General features: G+C 44.5%; 1 protein-coding gene across 4 annotated transcripts in view; it reads right to left on the bottom strand.

The window, feature by feature from the left end:
• Positions 1–2973: 2973 nt before the first annotated feature.
• The window catches only part of LOC116956502 (phosphatidylcholine:ceramide cholinephosphotransferase 1-like), a 32150-nt gene continuing 23073 nt past the window's right edge, over positions 2974–12050 (bottom strand). For 2 of the 4 annotated variants that reach the window (XM_076054269.1, XM_076054270.1), the window contains exons 7-8: positions 11330–11536; positions 2974–4741 (exon numbers count right to left, since the gene is read on the bottom strand). In XM_076054269.1, the coding sequence (XP_075910384.1) occupies positions 4245–4741; positions 11330–11536 (704 nt within the window). In that variant the 3' untranslated portion in view covers positions 2974–4244. Of the gene's footprint in view, positions 4742–5632; positions 5734–11329; positions 11537–12050 lie in introns of those variants that run through there. The other 2 variants (XM_076054271.1, XM_076054272.1) reach the window with 2 other exon arrangements.

Raw genomic sequence — 12050 nt, 5'->3', positions numbered from 1 at the left:
ATTGAAGTCTATGGCAGCCTTTAACATTGAAGTCTATGGGAGCCTTTAACATTGAAGTCTATGGGAGCCTTTAACATTGAAGTCTATGGGAGCATTTAACATTGAAGTCTATGGGAGCCTTTAACATTGAAGTCTATGGGAGCATTTCACATTTGAGTATGTGGGAGGATTTACCATTGAAGTCTATGGCAGCCCTTAACATTGAAGTATATTGGAGCTTTTAACACTTAAGTACATGGGAGGATTACACATTGCAGTCTATGGGAGCATGTTTAGTTAGGTTATGGAGCGAGCCTCCATGCTGGCCAAGTTATTTAGCTGGCGAGGCCAAATCTGCTTCCGCCTGCTCCTCCTCCCAGGGTTTGGGTTCCATTCTCACCTCCACCACCTCCACCACCACCAGTGGGACGAGGTCACACACAGACCCGGCCACTCGGCTGCACAAAGTCGTCCCCCAGCTGTTAAAAGCGACGAGCCGCTGGTTTTGGACGGAAGTATCCGTTGCCCGTAAAACGTTGCCCTGCAATGCCTGCGTGCGTGCGTGCGTTATTTAAAACAAAAGATCATTAAGGGTCATGCTTTGTCGACGAAATGCGTTGAGTTTATCGATGGTGATGTCGAGCGCGTTCGTGAGCAATATTTAAGCACACACCGTTCAAGCGATTCCTGTCACGCGACTTCCGCGTTCCAAGAGACGGTTTTCGGGTCGAAAATGCGACGGGATGAACGACGAATGTACGTTGACGCAGCGGGAAGCCAATCTGCGTCAAGGGGCGGCCCAATGTGGGCTGGCGTTCTCGATCCACAAATCGCCTCTCTGGATGCAGAAATCACGTGACAGGAATCAGTTCAACGGTACAAAAATTTGTTTTAATTCAAAACATGACAGGCTTGATCCACGCTTGATCAATCCTCGAACACGAACACGGATCAAGTGTGGATCAAGTGTGGATAATTGTTGTGGCTTTGCTCACCAACACGCGACCTGTGTGCTGTACTAGTAACGAATTTGCACGTTCTGTTTACGTAACAATCCTTACTAAATTGGCTGTTAAATTTCGATTTAAAGCTTTCGTGACTGCAAGGATTCATCTTCTTTGGTTCTTTCGGTAAAGTCACGTAGAATGAGAATAAAATAATAAAATAAAACAATGAAATTCTCACGACGTTTCGGCCACAACACAAGTAGCCTTCCTCAGGTGAAGAAACAGGCCTGTCCAGAAGACAGCACTGTCGTCCCGACAGTTCTGTTCTTTCACCTGATGAAGGCTACTTGTGTTGTGGCCGAAACGTTGTGAGAATTTCATTGTTTTATTTTATTATTTTATTCTCATTCTACGTGACTTTACCGAAAGAACCAAATTTGATAAATTGGCTGTGTCAGGCGTTGGTGGGTTTGACAACACGTTTATATATTTACGCGATCTAACCAACGAAAAAAAAAACCCCATGTATTATGGATGATATTGGTCGCAAAAGCCTACGTGTTAAACTGCTATGCAAAAAGTCAGTGGTAAGGAAAGTCCACTCACTTCCATAAGAACAACAACCGCCATTCGCCACTAAGTGGCGGTGACGTCACCACGACGCTTGTGCCAGGCCACCTCCATATCCTCCTGTACCACATACATCTCTTTTCCAACCCGTCTCGCGCCTGTTTAGCCCCCTATGCAGTACAACCTTGGATCGCGAGCGTAATTCGTTCCGAAAACGTGTTTGTAATCCAAAGCACTCGTATATCAAAGCACTCGTAATATATCAGTTGTGATCACGTGACGCTCGGCAGACAAAGCGTATCCAGTGAAACCTTGGATTGCGAGTAACTTGGTCTGCGAGTATTTACATTATCAGACCCCCTTTGCCAGGAACAAGATATAGTAATAGGTTTTACCCTTTTAACTGGCACAAAAAACTGACACCTTTATTCAAGGCATCATGTCTGCAATAACCACAACACAGTTAAAGCCAGTTAAAAGGGTAAAACATATTACTAAATCTTGTTCCTGGCAAAGGAGGTCTCATAATGTAAATGCTCACCCCGAGCCCTCAATACTCTGATAGTGCGCTGTTTTTGAGTTGTACGCCTTTTGTCGTCTTCTGGTCCAACACCAGTGGAGACTAAAGAAAGCCGTCTCGGGTGTGGACCAATCAAATTCAAGGACAGCGCATATTATTATCAGAGTTGTCTCTTTTGTTTGCATTTTCACTGCTTGTGTTGTGGTTATTGCAGACATGATGCCTTGAATAAAGGTGTCAGTTTTTTGTGCCAGTTAAAAGGGTAAAAACCTATTACTATACTTGGTCTGCGAGTGTTTTGCAAGACGAGCAAAAATGTTTAAGTAAATAATTTGATAAACGAGCCGAGGTCTTGCAACACGAGCAGTACGTGTACAGTGAAACCTTGGATTGCGAGCATAATTCGTTCCGGAAACGTGCTCGTAATCCAAAGCACTCGTGCAGCTGTTTGGGCATGCGGTGGTTGGGCATGCGGGCTATCTGACCTAGCCAATGCAGTCCTGATTGCCAGAGGAGCTCACTAATGAAGATGTCCAGATCTTTCAAGGATTTGTGAGCTCCTTATACAAAATCCAGCCTGGTTAAAACCGAGGATGGATCATAGGCAGTCCAGCCTGAATGTTTCTAACCGGTGCAGATGTTCCATTCGAGGGGGGGGGGGGGGGTCCACGTTTTACAGGCGCAGAGAAGGGAGGGCATGACTGGCCGATAAGACCCGGAACAGCTTCGTGTGGCGCGGCAGACCAGGTAGCTCCTACACAGCGTTACGCAGCCGATGAAAGGATAACGCTGCCCGAATGATTTGGAATGAGACCTCTGCTGTTAAAACCAGAGCTGGTCATAAGCACACTGCCCAGGTATGGAAAATTCTCCACTCTCTCCGCAACTGCCCCATCGCTCAAGCACCACCACAACCACGCATGCACGCGTCATGCGCACACACACACACACTCCCGCTGACAATACCACTTTTATTAAACATCATCACCACCATCACCGCTATTATCACGTAGTATAAACAGGTACTAAAATGTAACATCGGTATCAGGACAGCGTTTCCAAGAGGAAGTTGGGAGAGACACAAACTACTTGTTGCACTGCAATGGGCACATTGTAAACTTCGTCGTCGACGCTACAATAAACGTAACATGTTCTCCTCGCCGCCAAGGTGGTCCTCGTCACATTCAACGTCTTCACCGTCACCGTCTCCGCTGACTATCGCCAGCAAACGCGAGGGAGGTTCTCGGGTTGCGGTGAGGGCGAGAGTCAATGGCAGGGTAAGCGTAGTGTTCGGGCGGGAGTCCGTGACATGGTGAGAGTCAACGATATGGTTAAATACAGGTTTTGTTTGGGTGGCATCGCGGAATTAGATAAATGTGTCGTGAAAACCCGCCACAGCCAATTTATTAAGGTTTAAATTTCGATTTAAAGCTTTCGTGACTGCAAGGATTCATCTTCTTTGGTTCTTTCGGTAAAGTCACCACGTAGAATGAGAATAAAATAATAAAATAAGACGATCAAATTCTCACGACGTTTCGGCCACAACACAAGTAGCCTTCATCAGGTGAAAGAACAGAAACGTCGGGACCGTCGGGACGACAACTGAAGCTCTGTCGTCCCGACAGTTCTGTTCTTTCACCTGATGAAGGCTACTTGTGTTGTGGCCGAAACGTCGTGAGAATTTGATTGTCTTATTTTATTATTTTATTCTCATTCTACGTGGTGACTTTACCGAAAGAACCAAAGAAGATTATTAAGGTTTGTCACAACATTCAGTACATTTTGGGGCTTTGCTCTCGAACACGCAACCGGTGTGTGCTGTACAAGTAACGAATTGGCCACGTTCTGTTTACGTGACACTAACCTTACTAAATTGGCTGTGTCGGGTGGTGGCGGGTTTAACGACACATTTATATATTTACGCGAACCCAAAAAAACTCTCTTATGGATGACATTCGTCGCGAAAGCCACCTGCTTGTTAAACTGGTACGGCAAAAGTCGGTGGTAGGGCTAGAGTTGTGGATAGCACTACAGTGAAGACATGGTTAGGCTAATGTCATGGTTAGGGATAGGCCTATTGTTCACGTTCGGGGTAGTATTAGGGTTTAGCTAAAATCATCATCTTTATCCTGGACGGAATCCGATGAGCTACGAAGCTCTAACTTTCACAGACGCCCAGATGTCTAAAGATGTCCACCCACAGCACTGACGCACACAACGGTCATATCTCAGTGTCCGCTTTTCCACTGCCGCGTGGGTGAGCCGACCCAGCCCAGGTGCCTCACGGCACGTGCGGCCACGCAAACTCTCTTTGCCGGGCTGAACCGGAACCACGCTTGAGGTGGGTGGCCCTGTCTCAGGGCCCAGCAGGGCCAGGGCTTACGCTGCGCGACTTCAGTCAGGACGCGGCGAGGGCACGGGGTCACTGCGTCACCTACGTCCATCTCCGCGGCTCCTTCTGCAAGCGGAAGGAGCCGCGTCTCCTCCGCGCGTCTTCCCATCTCCGCACCTCCCTTCCCCGCTTCTTCCACCGCGGCCGTCTCTGCTCCTCGCGCCTGCCTCAAGCCATCTCCACGCGCGAGTACCTCTCGTCCCTCCCCGCGCTCAGCATGGGCAGGGAGAAGCGCAGGGGAACGCTGGTGGGGACGTTTCCCTCCAGCAGGAGGAAGATGCGGAACCACCAAAGCTTCCTGAACCAGTTCCCAGATTCCCGCGACTTGAGATCCTGAGGCAAAGCGAGGAGGAGGAGGAGGAGGAGGGGTGGGGGGAGTGTGTGGGTAAATTACGGTGCAAACGGGTGAGAGCGTGCGAGCGTGCGAGTGGCTACGTGCGTTTGTGTCGATGTGTGGCGTATTGATTGTGTCTATGTATTGATTGAGCGGTGGCGAAATGGTTAGCGCGCTGCGCTACGAACCCGGCGACCGGAGTTCGATTCCCGCTCGCGGCCACCGACACCCAGTGACAATTATCTGAACCGGTCCTGGGCCTCCCCTAGGTAGACTCGGCCTCAAAATGAGTACCTGGTAAACATTGCCTCCGCAACAATGAGAAGCGACGAATTGTGGTGGTGGTGGTGGTGGCGGTGGCTTATGCGTCGATCAAAGATGCACATTAGTGGAGGGATGCAGGCAAGGCTGATGAGTCAGATGGCTTCTATGACCTCCTGTCCCAGGTCCTGGCGAAAGCGGCCCCTTGGGATAAAGTCATCCTGTTCGGTGACTTTAATGCCCGAGAGGGTCATGGTGCAGGCACATTGGGCTGGAGTAATCTGCAGGCATGGGGCAGACCAACTCAATAATGCCAGAAGGCTGTTCGACTTCTCTGCAGCCCATGGGCTCTTGTAAGCACAAACAGAGTTTAACACGTAGGCTTTCGCGACCAATATCATACATAATATAGTTGTTTTTGGGTTAGATCGCATAAAAGCGACAAAGTTATATTCATATCATGGAATCACCAACACGTTCATCTAGCGTCGGCGCATCCGCACAACATCGCGGATGCAGGCCAGGTCCAAGCAATGAACATCTGCTGGACCGCACAGTCCCAGAAGAGCGAATGCGGGCCCATGTCCTTGACAGCAGGACCTACCGTCGGAGCTGATCTGACCACTTACCATCACCTGGTCATATGCAAGAAGGTGCCATTCCGCCACTGTGGTAGTGGGCATCCACCTATGACCCCACTCACAGCCCACGGTGGCCTGGTCTTGGCTCACTGCTGACGAAGGTTGCAAACGAGAATCGAATCATCGCTTGCAGCTGGGGTTGTCATCGTCCCACCCCCCACCCCCTCCTCCTCCGGATACCGAGGAGAAATGGGGTGAGGTCCAGGATTGTGACTCATGCAGCTGACGGGTGGTGGATGTGTATGCGAGTGATTGGTTGAGTGAGTGTTTGAATAAACAGTTGACCGAGTATATGAATGGTCGAGTGAATTTATGAACGGTTCAGTTTATGAACGGTTGAGTTTATGAATGGTTGAGTTTATGAATGGTTGAGTGAGAATATCAATGGTTGAGTGAGTATGTGAATGGTTGAGTTTATGAATAGTTGAGTGAGAATATGAATGGTTCAGTGAGTATATGAATGGTTGAGTTTATGAATGGTTGAGTGAGAATATGAATGTTTGAGTGAGTATATGAATGGTTGAGTTTATGAATGGTTGAGTGAGAATATGAATGGTTGAGTGAGTATATGAATGGTTGGGTGAGTATATGAATGGTTGGGTGAGTATATGAATGGTTGAGTGAGTATATGAATGGTTGAGTTCATGAATGGTTGAGTGAAAATATGAATGGTTGGGTGAGTATATAAATGGTTGGGTGAGTATATGAATGGTTGAGTTTATGAATGGTCGAGTGAGTATATGAATGAATGGGTGAGTATATGAATGGTTGAGTGAGTATATGAATGGTTGAGTTTATGAATGGTTGAGTGAGAATATGAATGGTCGAGTGAGAATATGAATGGTCGAGTGAGTATATGAATGGTCGAGTGAGTATATGAATGGTCGATTGAGTATATGAATGGATGAGTGAGTTTATGAATGGTTGAGTGAGTATATGAATGGTTGAGTGAGTTTATGAATGGTTGAGTGGGTATATGAATGGTGGAGTGAGTATATGAATGGTTGAGTGAGTATATGAATGGTTGAGTTTATGAATGGTAGAGTGGGTATATGAATAGTTGAGTGGGTATATGAATGTTGGAGTGGGTATATGAATGGTTGAGTGGGTATATGAATGGTTGAGTGTGTATGTGAATCGGTTGAGTGAGCATATGAATGGTTGAGTGGGTATATGAATGGTTGAGTGGGTATATGAATGATTGAGTGGGTATATGAATGGTTGAGTGAGAATATGAATGGATGAGTTTATGAATGGTTGAGTTGGTATATGAATGGTTTAGTGGGTATATGAATGGTTGAGTGGGTAAATGAATGGTTGAGTGGGTATATGAATGTTGGAGTGGGTATATGAATGGTTGAGTGGGTATATGAATGGTTGAGTGAGCATATGAATGGTTGAGTGGGTATATGAATGGTTGAGTGGGTATATGAATGGTTGAGTGAGAATATGAATGGATGAGTTTATGAATGGTTGAGTGGGTATATGAATGGTTGAGTGAGTTTATGAATGGTTGAAAGAGTTTATGAATGGTTGAGTGAGCATATGAATGGTTGAGTGGGTATATGAATGGTTGAGTGGGTATATGAATGGTTGAGTGGGTATATGAATGGTTTAGTGGGTATATGAATGGTTGAGTGAGTTTATGAATGGTTGAAAGAGTTTATGAATGGTTGAGTGAGCATATGAATGGTTGAGTGGGTATATGAATGGTTGAGTGGGTATATGAATGGTTGAGTGAGTTTATGAATGGTTGAGTGAGTTTATGAATGGTTGAGTGAGTATATGAATGGTTGAGTTTATGAATGGTTGAGTGGGTATATGAATAGTTGAGTGGGTATATGAATGGTTGAGTGAGAATATGAATGGATGAGTTTATGATTGGTTGAGTGGGTATATGAATGGTTGAGTGGGTATATGAATGGTTGAGTGGGTACATGAATGGTTGAGTGAGAATATGAATGGTTGAGTGAGTATATGAATGGTTGAGTTTATGAATGGTTGAGTGGGTATATGAATGGTTGAGTGGGTATATGAATGGTTGAGTGGGTACATGAATGGTTGAGTGAGAATATGAATGGTTGAGTGAGTATATGAATGGTTGAGTTTATGAATGGTTGAGTGGGTATATGAATGGTTGAGTGGGTATATGAATGGTTGAGTGTGTATGTGAATCGGTTGAGTGAGCATATGAATGGTTGAGTGGGTATATGAATGGTTGAGTGGGTATATGAATGGTTGAGTGGGTATATGAATGGTTGAGTGAGAATATGAATGGATGAGTTTATGAATGGTTGAGTTGGTATATGAATGGTTTAGTGGGTATATGAATGGTTGAGTGGGTAAATGAATGGTTGAGTGGGTATATGAATGTTGGAGTGGGTATATGAATGGTTGAGTGGGTATATGAATGGTTGAGTGAGCATATGAATGGTTGAGTGGGTATATGAATGGTTGAGTGGGTATATGAATGGTTGAGTGAGAATATGAATGGATGAGTTTATGAATGGTTGAGTGGGTATATGAATGGTTGAGTGAGTTTATGAATGGTTGAAAGAGTTTATGAATGGTTGAGTGAGCATATGAATGGTTGAGTGGGTATATGAATGGTTGAGTGGGTATATGAATGGTTGAGTGGGTATATGAATGGTTTAGTGGGTATATGAATGGTTGAGTGAGTTTATGAATGGTTGAAAGAGTTTATGAATGGTTGAGTGAGCATATGAATGGTTGAGTGGGTATATGAATGGTTGAGTGGGTATATGAATGGTTGAGTGAGTTTATGAATGGTTGAGTGAGTTTATGAATGGTTGAGTGAGTATATGAATGGTTGAGTTTATGAATGGTTGAGTGGGTATATGAATAGTTGAGTGGGTATATGAATGGTTGAGTGAGAATATGAATGGATGAGTTTATGATTGGTTGAGTGGGTATATGAATGGTTGAGTGGGTATATGAATGGTTGAGTGGGTACATGAATGGTTGAGTGAGAATATGAATGGTTGAGTGAGTATATGAATGGTTGAGTTTATGAATGGTTGAGTGGGTATATTAATCGTTGAGTGAGTATATGAATGGTTGGGTGAGTATATGTATGGTTGGGTGAGTATATGAAGGGTTGAGTGAGTATATGAATGGTTGAGTTTATGAATGGTCGAGTGAGTATATGAATGGCTGGGTGAAAATATAAATGGTTGAGTGAGTATATGAATGGTTAAGTTTATGAATGGTTGAGTGGGTATATGAATGGTTGAGTGAGTATATGAATGGTTGAGTGAGAATATGAATGGTCGATTGAGTATATGAATGGATGAGTGAGTTTATGAATGGTTGAGTGAGTATATGAATGGTTGAGTGAGTTTATGAATGGTTGAGTGAGTATATGAATGGTTGAGTGAGTTTATGAATGGTTGAGTGAGTTTATGAATGGTTGAGTGAGTATATGAATGGTTGAGTGGGTATATGAATGATTGAGTGAGAATATGAACGGTTGAGTTTATGAATGGTTGAGTTCATGAATGGTTGAGTTTATGAATGGTTGAGTGGGTATATGCATGATTGAGTGGGTATATGAATGATTGAGTGGGTATATGAATGGTTGAGTGGGTAAATGAATGGTTGTGTGGGTATATGAATGTTGGAGTGGGTATATGAATGGTTGAGTGGGTATATGAATCGGTTTAGTGTGTATATGAATGGTTGAGTGAGTATATGAATGGTTGAGTGGGTATATGAATTGGTTGAGTGGGTATATGAATGGTTGAGTGGGTATATGAATCGGTTGAGTGGGTATATGAATGGTTGAGTGGGTATATGAATGGTTAAGTGTGTATATGAATGGTTGAGTGTGTATATGAATGGTTGAGTGGGTATATGAATGGTTGAGTGGGTATATGAATGGTTGAGTGTGTATATGAATGTTTGAGTGGGTACATGAATGGTTGAGTGTGTACTGTATATGAATTGGTTGAGTGTGTATGTGAATGGTTGAGTGTGTATATGAATGGTTGAGTGTGTATATGAATGGTTGAGTGTGTATATGAATGGTTGAGTGGGTATATGAATGGTTGAGTGGGTATATGAATGGTTGAGTGTGTATATGAATGATTTAGTGGGTATATGAATGGTTGAGTGGGTATATGAATGGTTGAGTGTGTACTGTATATGAATGGTTGAGTGTGTATATGAATGTTTGAGTGTGTATATGAATGTTTGAGTGTGTATATGAATGGTTGAGTGAGTTTATGAACGTTTGAGTGTGTATATGAATGTTTGAGTGTGTATGTGAACCGGTTGAGTGAGAATATGAACCGGTTGAGTGAGAATATAAATGGATGAGTTTATGAATGGTTGAGTGTGTATGTGAATCGGTTGAGTGTGTATGTGAACGTTTGAGTGTGTATGTGAATGGTTGAGTGTGTATGTGAATTGGTTGAGTGTGTATGTGAATGGTTGAGTGTGTATGTGAATGGTTGAGTGTGTATGTGAATGGTTGAGTGTGTATGTGAATGGTTGAGTGTGTATGTGAATTGGTTGAGTGTGTATGTGAGTTGGTTGAGTGTGTATATGAATGTTTGAGTGTGCATGTGAATGTTTGAGTGTGTATATGAATGGTTGAGTGAGTTTATGAACGGTTGAGTGTGTATATGGATCGGTTGAGTGTGTATATGAATCGGTTGAGTGTGTATATGAATGTTTGAGTGTGCATGTGAATGTTTGAGTGTGTATATGAATGGTTGAGTGAGTTTATGAACGGTTGAGTGTGTATATGAATCGGTTGAGTGTGTATATGAATCGGTTGAGTGTGTATATGAATGTTTGAGTGTGTATATGAATGTTTGAGTGTGTATATGAATGGTTGAGTGAGTTTATGAACGTTTGAGTGTGTATATGAATGTTTGAGTGTGTATGTGAACCGGTTGAGTGAGAATATGAACCGGTTGAGTGAGAATATGAATGGATGAGTTTATGAATGGTTGAGTGTGTATGTGAATCGGTTGAGTGTGTATGTGAACGTTTGAGTGTGTATGTGAATGGTTGAGTGTGTATGTGAATTGGTTGAGTGTGTATGTGAATTGGTTGAGTGTGTATATAAATGTTTGAGTGCGTATGTTAATTGGTTGAGTGTGTATATGAATGTTTGAGTGTGTATGTGAACGTTTGAGTGTGTATGTGAATGTTTGAGTGTGTATATGAATGGTTGAGTGAGTTTATGAACGGTTGAGTGTGTATATGAATGGTTGAGTGAGAATATGAACGGATGAGTTTATGAATGGTTGAGTGTGTATGTGAATGGAAGGGTTTATGAATGGTTGAGTGTGTATGTGAATGTTTGAGTGTGTATGTGAACGTTTGAGTGTGTATGTGAATGTTTGAGTGTGTATATGAATGGTTGAGTGAGTTTATGAACGGTTGAGTGTGTATATGAACCGGTTGAGTGAGAATATGAACGGATGAGTTTATGAATGGCTGAGTGTGTATGTGAATGTTTGAGTGTGTATGTGAACGTTTGAGTGTGTATGTGAACGTTTGAGTGTGTATGTGAATGGTTGAGTGAGTTTATGAACGGTTGAGTGTGTATATGAACCGGTTGAGTGAGAATATGAACGGATGAGTTTATGAATGGCTGAGTGTGTATGTGAATGGAAGGGTTTGCTTGAGCGACTGCACGAGCGGGCGACTCACGGCCGTGGTGGCCATGCCGTGGTAGGTGTAGTGCAGGCGCGTGGTCACGTAGTACGCTGCCAGCACGTCTATGCTGTAATGGTCGTGTGCAGCCAGTATGGCGGCAACGCCGCTCACGGCCAGCAGGAAACAGAGAACCCGGTACCAGAACCAGCGCCGCGGGGAATCTGCAGGTCCACACTCTCACCCGCTCACGCGAACGGCCCACTTACTCGCGTACACAAAAGGCAAAAGGTCCACGTATAGCGCTAACAGACTGTTGGGGCAAGTGCTGCTAGCAAGGCAGGGCCTATGCAAGGCCTGGAATGGTACACGGAGGTGGGGGGTTGGGACGGTTAGCACGACGCCCGAACGCCTTCGTCTCCACCAGTGGCGATGTTTACACACCGCACCAGGTACTCATTTGAGGCTGAGTCGACCTAGGGGAGGCCCAGGACCGGTTCAGACAATCGTCGCTGGTGTTGTGCCGTGAGCGGGAATCGAACCCGGGTCGCCGGGTTCGTAGCGTAGCGCTGACCCCTACACTGCCGCTCCTCACTCATACGCACACTCACTCACTCAGCCATGCATGTAAATCTGCATGTACGAGTGAGTAGTACGTCTGTATGAGTGAGTGTGTATATGTAAGTAGTGGGGAGCGGTGGTGCAGCGGTTAGCGCTACGCTTCGCTATGAACCTGGCGACCCGGGTTCGATTCCCGCTCACGGCCAACACCAAGTGA

The sequence above is a fragment of the Petromyzon marinus genome, chromosome 65, assembly GCF_048934315.1.
Source record: "Petromyzon marinus isolate PM22_M1 ecotype Great Lakes invasive population chromosome 65, UKy_Petmar_22M1.pri1.0, whole genome shotgun sequence".
NCBI classification, from domain to species: Eukaryota; Metazoa; Chordata; class Hyperoartia; order Petromyzontiformes; family Petromyzontidae; genus Petromyzon; species Petromyzon marinus.
The sequence above is the reverse complement of the archived record's forward strand: the minus strand, read 5'-3'. Positions and strand labels throughout refer to the sequence as shown.